The sequence below is a fragment of the Pieris napi genome, chromosome 15 (genome assembly GCF_905475465.1).
Source record: "Pieris napi chromosome 15, ilPieNapi1.2, whole genome shotgun sequence".
Taxonomy (NCBI): Eukaryota; Metazoa; Arthropoda; class Insecta; order Lepidoptera; family Pieridae; genus Pieris; species Pieris napi.
The window spans coordinates 7082086-7107882 of NC_062248.1; the positions used below are offsets into that span (position 1 = coordinate 7082086).

Sequence of the window (25797 nt, forward strand, 5' to 3'; positions counted from 1 at the left end):
ACATTGAACCGTAGCCGGACATCGGTGTAATAAATCGCTTTACGTGATTTCGCGAAACCAATTTCCCCAAAATCGTAACTGACGAAATCACTGTTCGGTACCGTCCGAATGTGATCTTTCAGATAAGTGTCGGTTTATGTGTTGATTGTTTATTTGTATTCTTTATTTTAAAATATCTATAAAAAAATTAAACCGTTTTCAATCTTATTGGCTTCGCATATTTGAAGGAAATGAACAAAACATTTCGGTGGGAATTTCACTCATGACCTCTGGATAAAATCCATACAGGAAATTATAAATTGTAATAAAAAAAATTTTTTTAACTGTTTTTACCGATTTTTACAAAGTAATTCTGTTCCATCCTTATTTAAAATATGTTTATAAGAGGAAAACTTTGTAAAAGCATTTAAATTCTATTAAAATTTTGAGGTCAATAAGTTTGAAGAGATTGATAAAAAGGAAAATTCTATTGCGCCCGCCGTTCGCAATGGGCGTAATTTGCGACAAATATAATGCTACGTTAGCATTCAGTTTTTGCTCTTAACTGAAATCAAACAAGCCGCCCTTAGGAGCGGCTCAATTCGTATAATGATTACCTACCATCATCAAAATAGCTAGGTTGCTCTTAATATTAACGTTGGTTGCTCGTCTCGGACTAATTTACTCTTTGTTACATAATATGAATCCACAATAGGTAGATGCTTCTGTTGAACAATTTCCCAGGACCATTGTATGAGTGGCTATTATTGTCCGAAAAGCTTTGTTTTCTCATTCGTTACGTGAGCTTTAAATCCTTTTATTTACGGATATAAAAAGTTCTCAAAAACTTTTAGAGCATGTTTATTTTACACGAAATAGGTACAATTTTATTTGGGTAATTAATTTCATGTGAACTTGTTTGTGCGTATTAAGGGAGTTGGGTGCGTTACAGTACAGTAGCTCTACTATGTGTTTGCCATAGCAATAAAACGCTACCGGCTGTGTCAATTATAAGTACAAACCCTATTTTTTATTTTATTTTACTCACTGTAGACTTACTGCCGGTAGTACGCCTCTCGTTTTCGTCCGGCAGCTTAAAGCTATCAATTATTCGAATTCTTGGTACTTACTGGTACTTATCATCATATAATTGAGTTTCCTTACAGCGCTCGATCATGCAAGGTTTTGGAATACTTTTGGCTTATTGCTGTTTAGATGTAAAATATTGCAAAAAGTATAAATGATTATAGAATTTACAATAAATAGAAAATTAATAGAAGCCACTGCCCTGAGTCGTGTCGAAAGAAGCCCTGCGTTGTTTAATTACCCTTATTGAGCCCGTATACCATATTACAGCTAAATTACTTGACAAATTGACCGCAACACGCAATCTTAGTCCTGGGTGTGATTGTATTATTTCACTTTGCAACATATAAAGGAAGATAACGTAAGTTTTTTAATGGCAGTTATTGCCGCGCCACTGACCACTATGTGGAATCAGCTACCCAGTGACGTATTTCTGAACTAATTTGACGATCCTTAGTCAAGTCTAGTCCTTAGTCCTCAGTCTTTAAGAAAAATGCATACGAGTGCTTAAAAGGCAAACGCACCCGTGAGCTATCTGGAATGAAAAGTGAGCATCGTGAGTTAACATCAGATGGGCCTCTTGCCTTTTGTAACATTATGCAATTTTTCTTTACATTATTTGTGAATGGTTTGAGAATTCCATGAGTCTTTTAATCGTTGATACAAACAGTTACACGTCGAATTGATTAGCTTTGAAGTTAAAAAAATACTAAAAGATATTTTTGTATTTGACAATTTGTATCTTATAACTTTTCTAAGGCTCGGTCCAAAGTTAGGAAAAAGATGGGTCTGTGGAAATCGATAACAGTATACGAATTATAATACAATCGTTATTATTGATATTAAATAACCTTTAATGGTAGTTTGATAATTTTATATATAAAGTAGAGTTAACTAGATATTAAATACGCGATTAGCTTATGCTTAAGAGAAAATGAGACCCTAAGAATTTCTTGTTATCTGATTATTTAGAAAGCCTACATATTATATTTTCCTACAAAAAGGAAAAATAAACAATTTTTACGTATCATAGTTGGGCATGTTTGTTTTATTAATCTAGAATTAGATAATGCCATTCTTAAAGCTCAATTCAAACGGTACTGTATAATGAAGACTAAAATAACCGCTGCGGTAGCAAAGTACTTGTTGACTTCTCTAAGTAAAGTTATAATTGTGCTATATTAATTTCCCTCGGGATTAGGTGAACATGTTCCGAGAAAACCCGACGAGAAACCTGTTAAATATCAAGTAGTTTAAAGCATGTATGAAATTCATTTATTTAATGTTCTAGTGGTGTTCCATAAACAATTAATGTTAAAGAAATTAACCAAATAAAGTTGCACCTACTCCGTACATATTGTTATAATATATTTGATCTGAAACATAAGAAATGACTGTATGATCAGTTATAAAGCCTAGTCTATAAAGCGCAAATTCGGCCCCACATGGAATACTGTTCTCACCTCTGGGCGGGAGCTCCCCAGTACTAGCTCCTTCCACTTGACCGTATTCAACGAAGAGGGGTTCGAATCGTTGACGACTCGTCACGTCCGTGCGGCTTGATCCCTTGGCGTTGCGTAGAGATGTGGGGTCTCTCTGCATCTTCTACCGCATTTACCATGGAGAGTGTTCAGAGGAGTTGTTCGGATTAATACCTGCAGCTGAGTTTCATAATCGGACGTCAAGGCAAAATACAAAATACCATCTGTATCACGTCGACGTCCGTCGTTCCACAACTGAGCGTTTTATAAGGCAGTTTTTTCCGCGCACCACCACTATGTGGAACCAGCTGCCCACTACAGTATTTCCAAACCAATTCGATAAAAGGTCCTTCAAGAAAAGAGCGTACCAATTCTTGAAAGGCCGGCAACGCACTTGCGAGCCTTCTGGCATTGTGAGTGTCCATGGGCGGCGGTATCACTTAACATCAGGCGGGCAGGAGCCCGTTTGCCTCCTATTACATAAAAAAAAAGCGTTTTACGCTTAGATCAACGTATTAATTTGAAGACCCTGGTTTTAATTTGTGAAACATTGGGAACTTGTTATTACACTACAGCTTTGATGTGTAAGCATGTTTATTGTTAGTTTAATTTTGAACATTATCATTGAGTAAGTGCTCTAATAGACTTGTGCACATTTATCAGCTCGAAAATATCGTAAAAGTACCGGCAAGCAATTATTTACTTGCCTATTAAAAAAATATCACGAAATGGACGATATCTTAGACCAAAAGCGCCACAAGTTTCTTGTTATTTTCAACAGTACTTATTGTTTTTGAAGTGAAACTTCTTTAGGCGCATGAGGGTAATTTTTTTACGGATAAAACGCAATAATAATAATTTTAGCGTCACGAAGTTGTGCAGCGTTTTTGTCGAAGAAAAGGGAGGGAGCGATTGAGACCGATTGAGAGAGAGTGAGAAGGGTGAATTACCTTATAGAAATTATATTTTTAAAATTTAAATTTCGTTAAGAGAATTTATGAAATATTAGTATTTTATGCAAAATACTTTATTGAAACCTCAAAATACGTTGATGATGTTAATTAAAATGCCACGTGTTTTTAGTATCGAAGTAAGGTTAAAAATTAAATATTTGGTTTGTATTAATTTTCGACATTTTTAATATTTTAATGACATTTAAATTCCTAACATATCTTCCTAAGTCTAAGTCTCGGAAATCTAAAGTTTTAGATTTGTATAAATATGAACAAGACTTAAAAATTAGTTTCCCAAAGAAGTTTCATTTCTGACATGTGTACTTTGTACGCACGCACTTTTTTTTATCAATAAACCGAATTCAGCAGGTTTAAATAAATCTCAAATTGTATCAAGCTGGGAACCGGCAACGCACTTGCCAGCAGTCTGGCAATGTGAGTGTCCATTAGCGGCGGCATATCATTTAACATCAGGTATTAGCCTCCTGACCGTATTCATAATTTAATTACTAAATGGATTTTTGAGACAATTTTTATATTAATGTAAGAGAAAGGGCGTGATGTGCATCAATTAATTTAGAGGTGCACGATAAGATTTTATCGATTAGAAATTTTTGAAACATTGAGGCTCGCTAGTAGACGTTGTTCGGTTATGTAAACTAATAGTTACGTTAAACTACTAGTTACGGATTTTAATGTAACCTACGCGAATAAACGTAAACTACTTGAATTCTTTCTATCCTGTAATCACAAAATATAAAATACAAGTAGAACTTGTGAATACGTGTCGACTCACGAGAGATATTGGCCTAGAGGTTTTTTTTATTGGAGCTTGGTTTGCATTTCATATTGGATACGTGAGGTGTAATTGGAAATGGTTGGTTTAACGATAGCGTTTTGAATCATGCTATTCGGCGATTTTAACCGACTTTATAAAGGTGGGTATCAGTTTGTATTGATATATTTAGTGTTAATAATAATACCAAAACAGTGTTGCCTTCAGGATGCTAATCTCATCCCTGAGGTCGATCCAGGCTGTGCCTCAATAGACTTTCAGTTTATGTGCCCACCTAACACTTGCTCATACGGTAAAGGAAAATATCGCGATAAAACTGGCTTGACAAAATTTCCTCGTCACAGAGATCAAACTTTTTAAACATATTTTAGTTTTCTATTTATCCCATTTTTAATTACTATTACTGTATAGGTTAAGAATAATCTAAATAAGTTTTATTTTTCTTTTACATAAATACTACCCTTTAAATCTCAGAAATGGAATGTATTTTTCTTATCTTTCTCAGGTAACATATCAATTAAATAAAGGTGACAAAATATACTTAACACAGAAATTAAATAAATATTTTACTATGTATGCACCTCACAATATAAGATTACAAATGCTGTAATATAAGTATTTAAAAATAATAAAAGCTTATTAAATACATACACTTTTGTTGATACACACATCGGAGATCCAAATCTTAAAAAAAAACTACTTATTTCCCTTCGTTGCAGTCATATTACGCTTACTTCAGACACTTTATAGAAAGTGTATTTTGTTGATGAACTAATGAACTCAAGGCCTTTGCTCAGCTTAGTTTTGAATTTTTAGCGAGCACACCCTTAAAGAATGAGGGTTCCACGACTACGAGCAAGGTTTCAGACACGGTTTTTGATAAAATCGTCGGTATTTAATTCTCGTCCTCTGTTCTATTTAAAACCCGTTAGAATTCAAACACCATGTCAACCGAGTCACGGTATTGTAGAAATGCCTTTTTGAATACGCAATAGTTTCGTTCAATGACCACACTATGTGTAATTTAGTCCGTTCAATGTGTTTGTTCAATTGTGACTTATTAATAAATTGCAATTTAGCAAATTGTTACAAACGATAGTTTTACTTAATTATTCTTAGTGGAACGAGGGACAGCGTTCTGTTCTATTAGTACATATGCGTCTGCTGTTGTTATATTTATAATTTTGAATTATAAAAACGCATAAGATGGCAATTTATTAATAATACATCAGTTATCATTGACGGCTCATTGGTCTAGTGGTTAGTACCCCTGACTTCGAATCCATGGGTCCCGGGTTCGATCCCCGGCTGAGACAAACATCGATGTGATGAGCATTTGGTGTTGTGCTTAGGTCTTGGGTGTTTAAATATGTATTTAAACACCCAAGACCCAGCCTAGTACCATTTACACAAGCTTCACCAGCTTAGCATGGGACTAGGTCAATTGGTGTGAATTGTCCAATCATATTATGTATTATTATTATTATATCATCCTTTGTTTATATTGTAAGAAAAAGTTGTTTGGAAGTAGGTAATCCCGGAACCGGCTTTTAATATTCCAGTCTACTACGTCTTTACTAAACCAAGGTAATAAATGCCGTAGTGATAGCGTTAAGTGAAAAATCAACGAGAAATTTTGTTCCTCCCATAACTCTACAAAACTTTTAATTAACAGAATTTAAATGACGAAATAAATTAAATATTAGCCATCAAACAAGTTCGTGAAAACGTATAATCTCTTTTGAAATTAGGAAACTTCAAACGGCCCAATCCGGCTATGATAAACGTTGAACGCGGTCGAAGTGGGAAGCAAATTATTTTCAGGTATTCTGAATTTGAAGATTTATTCCCAGCATCTGTACATTGATTAGTTAAATTTATATTATGTCTGATCGGAACGATTGATTTATTGTGGAAAGTTGTGTTAGCTTGTTCTGGCAACACAGGTAATTTTTTTTTTTTTGACAATTCACACCAATTGACCTAGTCCCATGCTAAGCTGGTGAAGCTTGTGTTATGGGTACTAGGCAACGGATATACATACATATTATAGATAGATAGACATATAAATACTTATTTAAACACCCAAGACCCAAGAACAACACCAAATGCTCATCACATCGATGTTCGTCTCAGCCGGGGATCGAACCCGGGACCCGTGGATTCGCAGTCAGGGGTAGTAACCACTAGACCAATGAGTCGACCAATGAATTGAATATGACCTAATTGAAAACGTCACTCTATTGGATATTGAGTGATAGGGTGCGCAATATTTTTGATGTAACGTGCATATATATTGCAATTTGATCGGTTTTGGCTTTTCTTCGTTCATATTCAATTAAATAATTTTATACGGCAGTTTACACATTCTTTTAAAACTAACAGTCTTTTTTTATTTATTAAGTTGAAACTAACTTTTAGAGCCACACAAAACCTGTGCATATTAACTCGTATTCTATAAACTACTAAAAAAGCTTTACTGGCTGACAATGTAGAATTACCCTTGCAATAACAATTTAATTAATTTGAGTTGTTTATATAAATCTCACTGTAATATAATACAAACATGTAGTGATTATTTTAATGTACCCTGAGTAAATAAAATTGACTGTATGTAGCGAGTGATTTTCATTTTTACAAATACTGTACATTATAGATAGACTCTTCGACTACACTACATATTTCTCTATAGTACATATAACCGTTGTTACGATAAGGTCAACTTCAGATAGCACAGACAATTTGATTCTATACGTAGGTATATTAAGAGAGTCAATCCATATATGAATTTTAAGAAATTGAATTGATTTTTAAGAATTAGAAATATAATTGTTAATTAAACAACTTGTAAGGCTAAAACTGTCTTAATATGTATTCTTAAGAAGTTAGCTCATAAAGCAACTATAGTGCTGTAATGTAAATTTTAACCAAACGTTTAGCGCACACAGTGCTCGTAGATCAGGCTTGCAAAGCAGGATTCAACTTATCAAAGTTTCACGGCTGTATTGTCGAGTTAAAACTCGGTACCAACTCTGTAACCGCGTTTTATAACTCAAATATTCACAATTCATGCCTGCCTCACCGCTGAATATGTGATTATTGCGTTATAATAGCACAATGTGAAGTTTATAATGTACTTTCGTAGCGTTGACGAAATCTATTTAATTATACACTATGTTTAATTTCAGGATTGTGTTATGCAATTCTAAGTTAGTGTTAGAATTTCCAACCACATATCGAGATGGGTATTGCCAATACTATTGGAAGTTACACATTGTGAAGAAAACTGATTATCTTTGATCTAAAAATCTACAAGTTGCGTCAAGCTGCAAACATAGAAGATATGTTTCTTGTGTCTATTTGTCTAAGAATATATATTATTTTTTTTAGTAATCACCACATTAGTAGGTTGTTCTGCAGAGAAAATGCAGTACATGGCTTATTTATTTAGTTAGGAAACTAAATTGAAGGAAAGATAGGATAGGTGAGCCTCTGTGTGGAACGCCTTATTGAGGTATCTTTTGTGGAGCTGAAGCAACTCATAGTTGCTAGTTTGCATAGCCCTCTTATATGATAGCGTGGAGAAAATAAAGAGCAAGTTCTGTACAAAATATTACGCTTATGAAAACATACTTATATGTGCAGAAAAACATACAATCTTTTTAAAAGAATAGAAGCTTCCATAACTTTATAGTTATACTATTGGTAATAATGAAAAAATTAGTTTGCCAACCACAAGGCTGCAAAAAATTAGTATTTCTTTCCAAGACTAAATAGGGTTTTTAATAAAATCTCATTCAGGGGTTGACTTGGAATGGAAAATATTAATTTATTTTAAGGAACGTGATACCTTGATAATCTAACGTTAAGTCTTAATCTACAAAGTCTTTCAAGCTCATTATAATTGACCAAAATTGCTTGAAATGATTGCCATTTCGGTTTTTGAGAAATAAACGGAGGGCATTCGCAGTATATAGAAATAGGCAAAAACTCAAAGTAAATTGTGTACAGTGGTTTACTATAATTTTATCGTAAAAGTGACCCAGGCATCGAAGACTCGTAACCACGAGGAAAGCACGCGGCCTCGATCGTGGATGAAGTGTACGCATGCGCAATACACCACCTCCCTGAACTTATGGAATGAGTTGACCCCCCAGACCCTTACCCACCTGGCACTCACACCCAGATATTAAAACCAGTCGTATTTCAAAGGATCTAGCGGGTGTCGTTTATGCCTCTGTTCGCTTGACAAGAAAGAAATTAAAGTTGAATCCACGGTTGGAAATCGAAATGGATGCAAATTATACTGACGAATTAATTTTTCAGTTTTGTATGTCGTACTACGCTGGAGTTCCATCGTTTTTATGTTGCATATGAATTCACCGTTCTTTCTCTTAGCAGCTTTTTTGTTTAAATTATCCTCTGATTTCCTACACGAAATAAATAAGGTTTCGGATTTATTTTATTAAGTTTTTTATTTATTAAGTTACTATGCATTTGTTTTAAGTACTCTGTCTGCCTCTAGAAATATTATACTAATTTCCTTCACGGATAAAAGGCCAAGTAACATATTGATTGTAATTGTGGTTTATGTTCATATTAATCGGTTCATTTAAATGATTTTCATCTCCAATAATTAAGTTGATTCGGCCCTTAAGGCTCGTATTAACAACGTATAACGAGGCTTGTCTAGAGCCCAGTGGACAATTTCAAAATTTTTTGAAAAAAAATTTACACATCTTCAGACTAGATATGAGTTCTAGTCACATTTAAAAAAACGGGCACAAGTATTACGAAATTGAAATACATATCTAAATTGTTATTTAGATATGTATTTCAATTTAATGGGCGCTCTAATGATAACTTAAAGCACGGTTTTTAATGTTTAACTCTTAATGAACTACTCTGAGGGCTCTTAAACATAATATTTATAAAATAAAACGACTCCCTGAATGCGGCCGATAGTCTTTATAAAAGGATTTATGATGACAATCGAAGAAACTTGGACCTTGAGTCATATTTCTTGTCGCTCTGGTTCGAGGGAGAGGTTTTTATCTTGTGGGGCTGTTATCAATGGGGGTTGGCAGTCAGCCAAAATATAGTATTAACGGTTGATGCACCCAAAGTTTCGTTCGCTACGGTAAAAATTCTCTAGCTAGATAAAACTGCGCGTGTCTGGACCAATATCTCGTTTCATGTGAGATAAAATCTTGCATTGGTGAAATAAAAACTGCATTCATTCTCAACTAATGTTATTTAATGTTAAAGTTTTGAGAAGACCGTGTACTATTTGTATAACTGAATTTACCTTTTGGGTATGATTCTCAAATAATAACTTTGTCTTTTATACCATAGACGCTGCACATCACAAGATCTTTATTTATATTAGGAATAATAACACTTGCACTGAGAGTTATTGATTATGAATTAATGGTAAAAATTAATCGATACCTAATCGATAATTATAAATCTGCCGTTAAAATTTATGGACGACAAAGAAAGTTCGTCAAATTGTCAAAAGGATATTAAATAAATGTTAACTATATTTACTTGCAATTGCTTTTAATCTTTAATCTTAATATATATATTTCTTGTGTGCGTGTGTATGTGACTGAACTCCTCCTAAACGACTGGACCGATTTTGATGAAATTTTTTGTGTGTGTTCAAGGGGATCTGGGAATGGTTTAGATTCACAAATCAGCCCGCCAGATGTTAAGGGTAGTCCACCCCTAATTTTTTTTTATATTTATAGATAAAATTTTATTTTTTATTTTTTTTATGTTACAGAATTAAAAAATACATACAACCCCTAATTTTCAACCCTCTACGATCAACCCCTATTTTTTTTATTATAAATGATATACATGGCAAAACGACGTTTGCCGGATCGGCTAGTACTCTTATAGATTAATATTTATAACGCCTCTATATTTTCCTATTTTATATACTATGTTATGAGTGGCTGACCTACTATTCTATATGAAGAAAATGATATATATAGCGTATAATAAATAGTGGAAAAACAATAAAGCATGAACAATATTTGGAAGATTGGCAGTTGTCCAAAAATAGGAGCCTAAATGCAAACATTTTCCGCGAATCTTGACTTTTTCTCAAGACTTTTCCGATATTAAAAGATGTCAAAGGCTTAAGGAAAATTGATTATACTTGACATGTAATGTCATTTACCTATTTTAAACAATATCTAATTAATCGTGTTCGTATTTAATGCGTTACTACCGATCTATAAATTAACACATATAATCATAATTATTATTAAACATACACACAAGAACTAAACTAATTCAACTTAAAAGTACGTAACTTATAAATGAACAACGTTAAATAAGTTATTTGTACTGATATTAAAATATTAAGCGGCCATAAGAAGCACTTTAAGAGTTTTGGCAATTTTGCCAGAACCATTATTTTTATTACAATTTTTTATTGAATTACCCAATAAATTACCCATAAAATTAACTAACACAATATTGAAATTATCATTTGACTATAGGTAGGTGGTCATCCAGCAGGGTCTACAAGTTTTGTCTAAAATTTGTAACGCTGTAGGCACAATGTATTCTGTAACTTCCTAAACTATTAAATATCTACAGCGGCGATGTGGTAAATATGGCATCGTGCGAAATGCAAATAAGATGGCATCTCCCAACAACAATAGTGATGAGGCAGCATATCTGACCTATCAATTGTTAAAATAATTAAACCTAGAATCGAAAAATTATATATAAGGTTTATTCTAAGGTATTGTATAACATTTATAGATACATATATGTATATTTCTTTAAATAACCAATCATGTAGTTTCTTCGTGTGATAATATTTACATACCAACCATTAAAGTAACTTTAATGGTTGATTAAATGTTTTAATTGTATGTTTACAGAACTGCTACAAAATTTTATGACCGATTAACCAACATCAAATTAAAGGAAACATAGGAAAGATTTTATTTAGCATTTAATTACATTTTCCCCGTTACTAAAAAAAACTAAATCAGACTTAATTGATATGGCACTCTTTTTAGTACTGTTACGTCTCTTTTTGTCAAATATTTTTTACATTGTTAAGAAAAGTGTGTCATTTATTTGATATTTTTATCATATTTATAGGGTGTTATTTACTTTACGGGTTAACTCTTAATTGAAGATTTCAAATACGGCTGTTGGCTTTGATAAATAACAGAACTTGGATATATGAAATAAAACAACGTAGCACAAGAATTCAACCGAATACGTACAGTTTCAATAGTTTGTTAGAGTTATTGCTTTTGTCTCTGCAGGAAGTTGGCAACGCAGCGCAAAGTTTAGTTATAGTAGCTGCCAAAGTGGTACAATAAGATAAATTAAATAATTAAGCTTTTAAATCGTTTGACATTACTTTTGCTATTTTACTTACATGTTTGTTTTCTCAAAACCTCTTACCCGAGTTTAGGCGAGAAGCTACTGTTCTAAGTCGACCCTAGTCGTATTAAGCAAGTAGGCCTACTCTGCCTATCGACCTGAAACAATAGTTGCTCGGGCATGGTGACTTAGGTAATACACATGGTAATAAATAATCAAGAAGACTAGGATTCGATTCGTAGCTATTTCGAATTGATAGGCAAAGGTGAATTATCAATAATATGTCATCCCCATAATTACAGCGGTAATGAGACTTTAAATAAAGTTAATAATAAATTAACTGTGTAAAAGAAAAATATATGCATCGAGATATGTGTAAACTACACTCGGAATAACATTACAGCAATCATTGGATTTATTTGAGGGGTTTACGTAAATTCCCTGAAAATCCCTGAAATATTCAAAATGGCCGCGTTTATGCCAATTAACGTATAGCCTACAATTTTGCTTATCTGAATATTTTTTTTCGAGATAATGTAATAAGCAAGCTTTTGTGGTAATGACGTCATTGTAAATGAATTTCAATAATAGTTAAATTCTGTTTGGGAAAACTTAATGTGGCTTATAAAGGTGTATCAACCTATGGGTCTGCACTTATTCCTTACAGTGCAAAGTGTGTTTAAATATGTAAATTAAGGTGCAAATCTGTTGGCTGACCAATATATTATATAAATTAAAAAATATAACATTGGTCTTTCGATTAAGCGAGTACTATACATTTAAATAAATTTTCTTTAGCCAGTCCTACGCGTACTACAACTGCTTAAAGCACTCGAAGCGAGTTATGTAAATAACATAATAAATCCGCCTTTGTGAAGTTTTCTTCAAATATTATAACAATTTTAATATTATTGAGTTTGTGATGACGACATTATAGACGATTTTTAATGAAATTGTATTTAAATGTTTCTATTATTAACACATTTACTAACAATTGTTTTATTTCACGCTTCCCAGTGGCCTTGAAGTGTAAGTATTTAGAAATAAGTAGACTTTTCGATCTCTTAGATTACTTGTACTATCATTTAATTAAATGAGGCGATACTATCGTATTGCGATTGCGATATCAGATATCTAATCGGTAATGGAATCTCTCTAAGCACTATTTATTTGGATCCAAGTAAATAACGGTAAACAGTAGGAGCTTTTCTAATTTAATGTGATCTATGTATATTGGAGATTATTTATTTCTCCTTAAGTGAACAATTGGAGGCCTTACGGCTACTTAATTATCGTTACTTACCTTTATAATGAGCTTAAAAATAAAAGGGAAGTGAAAAACTATTGTCATCTTAAACTGAAATGATGTAGTATAAAAAATCTGTCATTTCAATACGAGTACAAGGCTTTAAATACAACCATAACAGGGAAAAGTTGAGTGAAAAAATGTTTTTTTTTATTTGTTGATAAAGACACACATGACAAAATACTCAGAGATACAGAAGTAGGTGCCAAATATATTTTGGACCCAACAATTATAGAAGAGCTTAAAAAATACAAATTCTAATTAATAATACCGAGAAGACTTAAAATAGATAAACATTCACACTCAGTCATTAATTTAGAGTTAAAAGTTGCTTAAATTATCGAGTAGATATTTGAATAAAATACAATACCATAGTACCACCAATCCTTGTTTGATTATATCTTAAATGAAATACTCATTGAGACCGTTTAATCCATTTCCGTAATTGGGAAAGTTATCTTTATGTAAGCATTTTTATCTTCAGACTATCCAGCTATTGTTTCCGCAACATTGTTTTAAACTTTAAGTAATTTATATTACGAACTAGTGGCTAATTGGGTAGAGGGTACTGACGGATTTATCCCGTCAGACTAAGTTAGTGGAAAGCTCTTACCGTCTCTGTTAAAAGTTAAAATGCCCTAAGTAAATTTGAGCAGAATATATCCTTCGTCTATGGCTATGTTTTGTACGCAATAGGTAGAAAATAGGAGAAGAAAAGTTACTTAATGCTCTTATATAGATAGACAGAGAGAGAGAGAGAGAGAGAGAAAAGATACATTTCTGTATGTGTTTAAATTCAATTTAGGTTTTATTGAGTAGTTTTGCCAGGATATTGCTTTTAAGAAGAATAAATGCCGAATAATTGGTAACCAAACAGAAGTTAATTTTTATCAACCAATCTTATCATTTCAGATACAGACAACCAGCGCGTGATTATTCATGTAAAGGACGTGAACGATGAGCCTCCATACTTCATCAACCGACCGCTGCCAATGCAGACTGTGGTACAACTCAATGCGGCCCCCAACACACCAGTCTTTACTCTTCAAGCGAGGGATCCTGATACAGATCACAACATCCACTACTTCATAGTGAGAGATAGAACTGGAGGGAGGTTCGAGGTTGATGAGCGGTCTGGTGTCGTCCGTACGAGGGGAACTGATCCATTTCAACTAGACATGGAGTATGTGCTGTATGTGAAAGCGGAAGATCAGGTAATTTGTTACACTTTATTCGTGTAAAAATATAGTGTGTAGAATATGAATATGGTTTGCTGGAATTGGTACTACCACGAATGTATCTACGCTATAAATGCCTCAGGTTGTCGCTTTATACTTGCGGTTATAGTAACGTTGCTTATCTTCAATTCTTGTTCATCTATTACATGGGTTTTAGTGCCTCTTGAGGTTGCATATATAAAAAAAAATCATGTCGTTAAACATACTTGTATACAATTATTAATGCATTTATCCAGAAGTTATAAATTTGAAAGAAAATACTCTACAAGTCTACAGGCATGGTCACTGGTTTATTCATAGGGCACGCGAAACATTGGTACAGTTGTATAACTTTAATTCTTCAATAAATAGTTTTTATTTTTCATAAAAATACTAAAATTTCTGCTTTAGATCTGGTGAAAGTGATTTTTTATAAATTTTTTAAACTATTATGCTGGTAGTGAGTGATAAGATATTATTAATATTAGTCAATACATATAAATTTTAATTAAATAATACAAATTATTTGTATTAAGTTACGCACTTAAGAGAGTTCGATGACTGAACATTTGCCAGAATAAATAAAACTTCTTTGATTGAAATAAAATAAGTAATTTCAGTCTGGAAAGTTTTTTAGATGTATATTTCATGAGCTTGTTCATCGTTAAAAATGTTGAAATAACTTTTTAGCCTGATAATTTCCAAGCGAAAAAAACAAAAGAAGCTGTTTTTATTATTACTTTTATCGGCAACAAGTTGTATATGCCTCGGCAATGTTATTGTTTTCCCAATAACCGCTAAAGCATTTTGTGCAATTTTCAGAGTGGTCGTGTAGATGAAAGGCGGTTCCAATCAACGCCCGAAGAACGTCTTAGCATAGTTGGAGGAAAGCGAGCCCCACAATTCTACTTGCCCAGTTATGAAGCGGAAATTGCGGAAAATCAGAAAAAAGATTCAGAGTAAGACGTTATTAATTATATTAAACTATACGTATACATTTAACATTGCAAAAAATTAAGTTACAAGCCTAACTTTACATAATACCTAGGTAACACTGAAAATGTTTAGAAAATGAAAAACGGCTTAATGTAGAAAGTTGCCAATACTTTATTGTTTTTCGAAGTAATCTCCGTTCCTCTCTACACATCGTCGCATTCGATGGAACCACTGAGAAAAGCAGTGGGCCCATTCTTCGTTAGGGGTCTCTTCTATGGCATTTTCGTACGCTTTCACCGCATCTTCAGGGCTCGTAAAGCGAATACCTCGAATTGTATTTTTAGTTTTGGGTTCGTAGCAATATATCCAGGTTTCATCACCTGTGAGGATGTCAAATACAGCATTTGAGTCACCTCCGTTGAACTTATCTAACATTTGGCGACACCAGTCCATGCGAAGGTGTTTCTGGTCGTCGGTTAAAGTATGGGGAATCCATCTGGTACAAAGCTTCCTGACGCCTAAATGTTCGTGTAATATTTTTTGAACTTGACTCATACCAATGCCTTGACTTGCCCGTATCTGCTGATAGGTCACTCTATTATCTTCCTCTATCATGCGTCGCACAGCACTGATGTCATCTTCAGTAGTAGTAGAGATTGCTACGTCCATGCTTAGCCTCGTTAAACCAATAGTAAATAGTGGCACAAGATGAGGCTTCATTAAGAAATGCTAATCGCAGCTTATCGTAGCTTTGTAGTTGAGTGAGCCCACAACGAAAATCATAATAAATCATTGACCGAACATTTCCTCGCGTCAGGTTCATTTTCACGTGTTACAAGACTTTTAGATTTGCCCCCAATTCAAAAAACAAATGACAAATGAATGCAATATACTACTACATTAGGCTACCAAAGAGTTCTAAAATTTTATTAAAACAAGTTTTCATTAACTGGCCAATTCTAAACATTTTCAGTGTTACCCACGTAGTTGTGTGTGTAGTGTACCATGTACCGGAGTGTACCATATCATTTTACTGGTCAAATGTATACTAGATAAATACTTCAAGCTTAAACTGGGAGTACACTACACTTTATTATAGAGCTAAGCCATGGGCAACATAAAATCCGTTATAATTTTAAAATTTTCAATATTCTATCCGATGAACGAATAATCAAAAAGTATTCGTCTATTATAAACATAAACAAATTATTTTTCACGTTTTGTTTATTTAATTAAATGCACGTCTTCTGACCATTCTTAAAATATCATCATATAATTTCAGTATAATTTCGGTGAAAGCGAAGTCATTCGCTGACCGTGAAATCCGTTACACGCTGAAGGCTCAGGGGCAAGGAGCTGGAACATTCAACATTGGTCCTTCATCTGGTATCGTGAAGCTCGCTAAAGAATTAGATTTCGAAGACCTGAGACAACCGCACGTGTACTCTCTAGTGGTCACCGCGACAGAAGATTCTGGAGGATTTTCCACGTCTGTTGATGTAAGTTAATTTAAATAAAGCTAAGATTTATAAACATAAAAACGGACCGTTAGAGTTTTTTTTGCGATACAACTAATGCCATCTAGGAGGGATTGCTTGACTTATAAATGAGTTCGTCGTGTTGAAATAGTTTATTGACACTACACTAGATGGCGCTTAAGAAATTGTTACTCTTGTTTCAAATAATAATAATCTAGTGGCGCTACAACCCTAAATGGATCTTAGTCTCAGATTGTATCCGTTTCTTTGATAATTTTTATTTCATAGACAAGATCGGTGTTCTATCCGAAATATGCCGTCGATTTTGTATAATTGAGTCATGCGGGATTCCTCACGAATCAGGATGTTTTACTTCACCGTACAAGCGAAAGTTAGATGTGCACATAGACAAAACGTTCATTGGTGCACGGCCGGGGATCGAACTTACGACCTCAGGGATGAGAGTCGCAAGCAACTCGGATAACATATATTTCGGATAATATTTGATTATTTAATTAATTATGTTTGAATAGTCAAACATAATTAATTAAATAAAAGTTGATAGTTGTTTCGACGAATTCTGGCTTTAACAGCATTAACAGCCTTGGTAGTTATAACACACGCAGCCGCCCCGATCTTTTCTGGTCTTCGACAGATGAAGTGTTGTTGTATCTCTTGATATACGATATACGAACATACGGCTGATACAAAGCTTTGGAAGTGTCTGGAATTTGACCGACAACTCCATATTCTCTAACATCCCATTCCATATTGTAATTTGATAATGGACACGAAAATCTATGTGAAAAAGTTTTCATGTAACAGTAAATAAACATTAGTTAGATACTAGGCCAGACTAGTTATAATTATAAAATTTAATATTTTTGTAATAAATTTATATTTATTTGGTCATAATTTTCCATGGTAATTTCAGTTAACAATACGCGTCTCTGACGTCAACGATAACGCTCCCAAGTTCGAGTTACCAGACTACCAAGCACACAACGTCGATGAAGACATTCCGCTGGGCACAAGCATCCTTAAAGTGAAAGCTATGGACGCTGACTCTGGGAAGAACGCTGAGATTGAATATTTAGTTTCAGGTAACCGTGATACTTATTCTAAGTTTAAGCAATATATCAGCCCAAAGACGTAACCGTTCCTATAAATAAACATCATCATTGTTACGTATAACTATGTTACATATTTTAAGTTTCTTATTAGGTCTACAAATACAATTTATTACAAATTCAATTCAAAACTGAACACTAAAGTTAGACCACCTAGGTGTCACAAATTATTTGTATTATTTTCAATATTCACAATAAAAGCACCTTTTCATGTGAATATTGATATTTTATGATTACCCTAAAATATAGTTTTTATTATACCATTTCTTTGTATTCTAATAGCTTACTTCATTACTTTCAGATGATCACTTCAGTGTCGATTCAAACGGAATCATCACTAACAACAAGCAGTTGGATGCTGACAATAACAACGCTTATTACGAGTTTGTGGTAACTGCAAAGGATAAGGGAGAACCAGCAAAAACTGGAACTGCTACAGTTAGAGTATATACGAAGAACAAAAACGATGAAGAACCTAAATTTTCTCAACAAGTATATACGCCTAATGTAGATGAAAATGCAGGTCCCAATACTTTGGTCACCACTGTTGTTGCGTCAGATAAAGATGGGGATAATGTTCGATTTGGTTTCGTCGGAGGTGGCACAAGCTCAGGCCAATTCGTAATTGAAGAAATAACTGGAGTCATACGATTACATAATAAAGCTATATCGTTGGACAGAGATAAGTATGAGCTGAATGTCACAGCTTTGGATGACGGCGCATGTTGCGTTAACGGCGATGCGACCATACACACGTCTACTGCAGTTGTCGTTGTATTTATAACGGATGTAAATGATAACAAGCCGATTTTCAAGGATTGTCCAACGTATTTCCCTAAAGTCGAAGAAGGTGCACCGAATGGTAGTCCTGTGATAAAAGTGCACGCCACGGACGAAGATAAAGGAGTTAATGGCCAAGTCAAATATTCCATTGTACAGCAGCCTAATCAAAAGGGTACAAAATTCACGGTTGACGAAGAAACAGGCGAAGTGTCCACGAACAAAGTGTTCGATAGGGAAGGGGATGATGGGAAGTTTGTTTCAGTTACCGTCAAAGCTACAGATCAAGGCGACCCGTCGTTGGAAGGAGTCTGTTCCTTCACCGTTGAAATCACCGATGTCAACGACAATCCACCGTTGTTCGATCGACAAGTAAGAACTTGTGCATGCATGATAGCTTAGAATTTCACAATTATGCTTTTTGCACTCTGTACTCTCAACATCCAAGTTGAAAAACTTACACAATATCTTATTGCAGAAATACGTCGAGAACGTAAAACAAGATGCTAGTATAGGCACAAATATCTTAAGAGTATCAGCATCTGATGAAGATGCTGATAATAATGGAGCGATCGTTTATACTTTGAGCGCTCCTTATAATCCGGCTGACATAGAATACTTTGAGATCCAACCTGAATCAGGATGGATAGTCTTAAAGAAACCGTTAGACGTAAGTATGCTCTCTGGTTGAAGTAACGTGTGGATTGTGATAAGAATGATGCGTGAAAGAGTAACTTTACTAATATTTGGTGGATGAGTGCTACCTAAAGCCTTAGGATTCAATTGGCACCTGATTTAAGTTTTTACATGTAAATAGTTCTAAATTGCTGCTGTAAATTGCTGTGGAGAGTAAATCCTGGCTATGAGGAGTAGTTGTCCATTGCGGCCGGCGTCCGGCGCCAGGCGTCCGACGTCCGGCGCGCTTGTTCCTCTTGCAGCACAATTACTTTCATTTGCCGCCAGCGCCGGCTCAGCACTCGATCTTCGTTAAGATTTATTTCGCACCACCATCTTGCATTCAACTTCTTATTGATAAAATACGACTTGTGTATATTACCTATGAATTAACTGCTGTAAATATTTCACCATAAACCTGTGTTTAGTTCTAAAACATGTACAGTTTCTGTATAAGCACTTCTGTATATTTCGCACCGAATAGTTTTGGGATTTATAGTTATTTTTATAATTCAGAAATTATTTAAGAAGCTTACGCTTTTGACATACCTACCATTATTGTATGTATGTACATGTTTTGTTACTAATATCCGACACAGTCGCAACGCTAGAGACAGTTCGAATCTGTCCTATATTTATTAATGCTAGACGACGCTCATACCACGTGACCACCACAACTTAATATTCATAATACTAATTTTTTACAGGGTGCGAGTGTATATTTTGATATGTATATAATATATAATTAATATTAGATATAACTGAGATAGCCAGATCGCCTTCGGGCAATTTGGCCATCTGACCAGTTGTGACATTATTTCTTCTGTGAAAGGGGCAACGTTAACCAATCGAAATTTGTACAGTAAACCGTAACGTCCACCGTTTGTAATATATTCATTACAATGAGTGTCGTTTTGTTGTAGTCGTAACGAGGTCATTAAACTTGTTTATGACAACCTGACCTTTCCGCCATGTCTTGTATGCAGAGCCGCATGCATTGCCTGCTTTTGTTCAGTTCTTTGATTTTTTAAGATTAGTTTAGTTGATTTATTGTATAAAGTATTATTAATGTACAGTTTGTCTTTATCCCTATTGTACAGACCGGAAATTGTATAATACGGTAAACATTATTTTTCCGATTTATTTTCCTGCACCCTATATTGGCTAAATAAGCATTGTAAGCTAGCACGAACGAGCTCTCAGAGTGGAAGAGGACGTCGCGAGAGGATTTCTACTTGTTAGTGGTTTCTAGTTATTTCTGATATTGTTTTAGTTTGGCTTACTGAGTGGCAGAGTGACGGCTGGATGTCGAATTTAATTATTAATTTCATAAAAAAATGATACAGAGACAAACAATAATAATGAAAGAGGATACTTATTTTTTTTTATTTTGATTGTTTATTAGCAACGATAATTATGTGTTTATATTTGAGTTGTTTTGTTTTGTTTGTCCCCGCTGACCTCTGACCCGTGTATCTGTAGCGGGACAGGTATCGCCTGCGCGTCCGCGCCTCCGACAGAGGGGACCCGCCGTCCTCCGCAGACGTGGACGTTGAATTAGACGTGGTAGACAGGAACAATAAACCTCCCATCTGGGACATGTCCACGTATGGCCCCGTTCACATCAAAGAGAATGTCACAGTGGGTACCGTAGTGACCAGTGTGAAAGCCAGGTTGGTATGAGGCGCAGCGGGCCTCCGGGCCCGCGGCCTTCACTCCTTAACACTACTAACGACGTGGTTTTGTTTCCATCGACTCTTTCCCGATAGCGAGAGACGTACAAGTTGGAGGCTATGGCCCAAGACAAGGGTTTCCCGCCCTTGTCCAGAACCGTGGAGGTCCAGATAGACGTAGTGGATCGCGCAAACAATCCCCCCGTTTGGGACCACACAGTATACGGCCCGATCTACATTCGAGAGAATATGCCCGTCGGTGGCAGAGTGGTGTCCGTTAAAGCAAGGTGCGTGTACACTCGCGGGCACCGCACGCAGCCCTCGCACGCAGGCCGCGCTCTTCACTTCTATGGTCTCGGCCGCTGTCGGTACTCATTGTACCACCACAAACGTATCTGACCCAGGGCTAAAAACTAAAATTAATCTTAAAAGTAAAACGAATAGGATGATATCGTCAACAAAGCTCCTTTACAAGGTCAAATAAGTTCGTGGTACTATTTACGTGTGACAGTGGAGACGGCCTAGAAGCACGATGTTTGCGCGTGACCTCATGTGTCCGTCATTTGCCTTACACAATTGGTGGTTTGTGATCTGGAATTTTCTAAAAGCATTTTCACGAGCGCCTGATCAGTTCTAAATTCTGGTACACCATTGCATTACGGGCTCACCGCTTACGTGGAATGGGGATTGTGCTCAAAAATGTCTTGTTATTTTTTGAAATAGCAAGATATTTTTGAGTATAACTGGTAGGTATTTTAGACATCTGTGTTTAATGTACTATGCATGTAGGCTGAGTTTTTGCATTAATTCAAGTTTCAGTTAAATTGCAATTCAACATAGTTAGTCCAGTCATTTTATTTTGTTTTATTCAACGTTCATTTAAAATCATTTTGTGATGGTAAACTTAAAGAGTAATAAAAATAACTTCTAAAAATCGTAACTATATCGAGTAAAAATAGTAAATTCTTATTCACCTTAAGGGAGGAAAATAAAAAAAAATGATATTTCAAATATAAAAACAATATTACATAGGGATCGTCGGCACATTGCATTTTGAAATTGCAAGATATGCGAATAATTTCTTGGCAGTTGTGCATTGCATCTATCACACAGTGTCGGTCCATGGTTCACATCTATTGTCTATCTGTTCATCCTAAACCACATTTTCAACTTACATGATTATAAGACAAAACCAATACCTACTAATACACATAATACTAATTTTATTTTTAATAAAAATCGTTTTTATTTTTAATAAAATTCGTTTTTATTTAATTTTTTACATAAAATTTTTGAATTAGTATTGTTCATTGTAGTATTCACAGCAACTTGAATCGACTGACCGTGATGATTAGTTCTGATCTGAATTAAATAGGATAAACTAATTTTTGTAAAGAATTTTAGTTTAAAAATCACCTCATTTTTAATACTTTTGGGCAGGCAATATCGCAGAACAGTTCATAACCAAATGGTGAATGATATAAAAACGAATTTTATTTTTTAATAGGTTTTCTTATAGATTTAGGATTCAAGTATAATTTCCATGTTTAAGTATTGAAATTTAAAGGCAAATATGTATTATGTTTATACATTTAGAAAACATATAATAGAATTTACTTAAATATATATAAAATACACAAAAATATCTTGACGTTGACCATGCAGTTTAGTAAAATTTTTAAACAGAGTAAATCTATAAGAGAAAAATATGACTATTTTTTATTGCGTAACATTAGCTCGAACTGTGAAGGAAAAAATAGTCAGGAAACAGGCTTGCCTTAGACCCAAAAAATCGACGAGGTGTGTCAGGCACAAGAGGCTGATCACCTACCTGCCTATTAGATTAACAAACGACATGAAACATAGAGAAATCTGAGGCAATTTACAAAAAGGTTGTAGTGCCACTGATTTATTAATTTACTTTATATATACATATATATTATATAGTGTTATGCCAAGTTAAACAGACTTATTGCTAAGTATATATCACAAATTCACAATTCAAAAATCATTTAATCATATAGGTTACACATTGACTTGTCAGTAAAGAAATACACATTAATGCTTCTAATTTTACATTTAGTGCTAGTTCTCAAATCAAGGCCATAGAACGGAAGAGAAGAACTGGCAATAAATCAGTCTTTTTAACCGCCATGTTTTTTTATTAATTATATATTATTGAATGTCAATGGATTACCATGTAGTACCTACGACAAAGTCATTATAACAAAGGCGTTAGCAGATAACGTTCTAGTAGGTGTTACCTACTAGAATATATATTTAATTATGGACTGAACTTTTGCGACCGAATTTTCACCTTACTAAATCAGACTTACATTATTTTAACAAAAGCACTGCTCCGCCTCTTTATCATAGTGAAAGCTTAATTTCTTGAGAAATTATATAATAATAATAATTGGAATACGGTATACAAGTTGGTAAAATAGTCATATACCTAATCCTTACACGGATTAGTTGCTGATCCTTAGTAGTGACTAAGAAACAGAATCGTGTGAAACAGGAACCTGAAATATATGGTAAAAGCGTATGTCTGCTTTTAATCACATTTGCGTTAACAAAGATCTACATATTTGCCTTTGTTTTTCGTAGCGATAGAAGAGATTGCTTCAAATTGAATTGCCGTATGTAAACAGAAAGATACAGAATCAAGAGAATAATTGATTCCTTACAAGTTTTATTTAGATTCAATGTTGTATTGTGTTCTTAGATGTCTCGAAGATAAAGGGGTTTGTCGACTATATTGTGATGTATGTTTTTAGCTCCGGCATTGAAAACAACCCAACCGTATTTTACCGGCTGATGCCCGGCTCCACGGCTCAAACGAACAAATTCCACACTTTCTATTTACAACAAAGAGCTGATAATGGATTTACTTGGGCCGATATTAAAGTGAATCATCCTTTGGACTATGAGAGCATTAAGGAATACAATTTGACAATACGAGTCGAGGTAAGGCTTCTTTGAAATCGCAGGCGTGAAAAATCAATACTTTTATGTGATTTTCATTCCTCTGTTTCTATTTGTGTAACAAAAGTATGTACGCGTATGTACGCCATTCTACTTGCTTAATAACGCTATAATCAAGGCCTATAAGATCGTAATATACATCGATTTTCATTTGTCTTTCATTGTTTATGTATCAGTAGTGAAAGGAAGGCTAACCATGTACTTGTGGATTGATTAAAATATACGAAAAGTTCGTTATCTTATATTATTAAAGAGTTGTCCTTGTCATTAGAATAATTTGGGCCTAAGGATTATTTGTACTAAATAATTTATTATATCCAGAACAACGGAGCGCAGCAACTAGCTTCGGAGGCAACAGTATACATTATGCTTGAAGATGTCAATGACGAGATTCCTTTATTCACTGAGCGAGAACAAGAGACGGTGCTTGAAGGGGAACCCATAGGTACCAAGGTCACGCAGGTCAACGCTATTGACAAAGACGGGACTTTCCCTAATAACCAGGTTAGTTTTAAGCTATTAGGCTATTTTCATTTATACTGCCGTAATCTTAATTATCTTCTATTATGTCAGAAAGAGTAATAGGTCGAAAGTACTTATACTGAATTAAATTTAAAAAAATATTGGTAAATCACTAGTTAATAAATCACTTGGTGTTCGTAAGTATACATCTTTTGATTTAGTGAAGTAATCGGCGCTACCGTGTTGGAAATAATAGATATTAAGAAAAAAATAATCACCTACTCATGGCCTAAGACCGTCTTCTGAGACGTACAAGGTCAACAACTCTTTTATATTATAGAAAGTTGCTAAAATGATCAAAGGGTAGTCGACCTATAATCCCAACTTCTATTGAAATGTTGCGTGTTGAATAAAAAATAATTAAGGAAATAAATAACTTTCACGAAATTAAAAAATGTAGATAGAGTATAGAGTTTACGTATATAATCAAGTGTTAGTCAGTTACGAAATTAAGTGCCGAGTAGTTAACGACAGATTTAAACAAAAAACTAAAAGACATATTTAATTTTAATTTGTAGAAAATGCATTCAGATAGTAGGTAATATAAGTTTATAATTTATTCACATTTTTTAAACTTGAGAGTTTTAGTTCTTAAAACCTTAAGTTATTAAAAAAATCTCTTATAAAAAGTCAATTTCATTAATCGCTATCACAGGCATTGATTTGATTTAGAACAAATACACGAAATTTGCTCAAAATACCACTACACATCTATCACATACAGACACACACATCACATATAGACACAAGCATCGCATATACACATCTTACATAAATAAACTAATAAAGACGTATAAAAAATCAAATCCAGCTCAGTTACAGTTAAAAATGAGTACAAACTTTGAACTGAACTCTCGTTGTCGGAAGTGAAATAGTTGATTGAAAACATTAAGTAAAAAGCTTTCAATACACAAGATAAATGATTTTCTTCGTTACAAATGTAGTTTTCAATTTCAAGCGGTATTCTAAAGAAATCTATAATGTTTAATATATATAATTTAATATAATGTTTTATATATATATATATATATATATTTTATGTTTGGCTTATAAAAGTTGTTTAAAGAAATATATATCTTTATTCGATTTTAATCGTTATGCCCTCATCCTTATCGCTATCTTTTTCATCACAGCATATACAATATTTAGACAAAAGAGTATTTGATTTAAAACTGTGCAATTAATGTTTTTTTATGAATATGGGGGAGATCTTCTCTACGTCGTTGACAAAGAGGCGAGCTTGCATATGTCTAAGCATTGTACTAAAGCTTATATAGCTGTCACATGTTGGTGTTCGTAATTGGAACTACCTAGAATGCTTATTACATTTAGTGCATTCTAGTGTTTGCTAGATTAATGGGACATAGTTTCCTTTAACTATGCAGGCTATTGTAATAGATTGTTTAAAGTAATACAATTTTACTTAATCTACGTA

The 25797-nt window shown here is 34.1% G+C and overlaps 1 protein-coding gene across 6 annotated transcripts in view; it reads left to right on the top strand.

Moving 5' to 3' along the window:
* The window catches only part of LOC125056539 (neural-cadherin), a 286418-nt gene that overhangs the window by 28164 nt on the left and 232457 nt on the right, over nt 1–25797 (top strand). For 4 of the 6 annotated variants that reach the window (XM_047659679.1, XM_047659676.1, XM_047659680.1 and 1 more), the window contains exons 3-12: nt 12675–12686; nt 13876–14177; nt 15003–15139; nt 16399–16615; nt 17529–17697; nt 18026–18876; nt 18983–19174; nt 20949–21139; nt 23633–23822; nt 24162–24344. In XM_047659679.1, coding sequence (XP_047515635.1) covers nt 12675–12686; nt 13876–14177; nt 15003–15139; nt 16399–16615; nt 17529–17697; nt 18026–18876; nt 18983–19174; nt 20949–21139; nt 23633–23822; nt 24162–24344 — 2444 coding nt within the window. Of the gene's footprint in view, nt 1–12674; nt 12687–13875; nt 14178–15002; nt 15140–16398; nt 16616–17528; nt 17698–18025; nt 18877–18982; nt 19175–20661; nt 20853–20948; nt 21140–23632; nt 23823–24161; nt 24345–25797 lie in introns of all 6 variants that reach the window. The other 2 variants (XM_047659677.1, XM_047659681.1) reach the window with 2 other exon arrangements.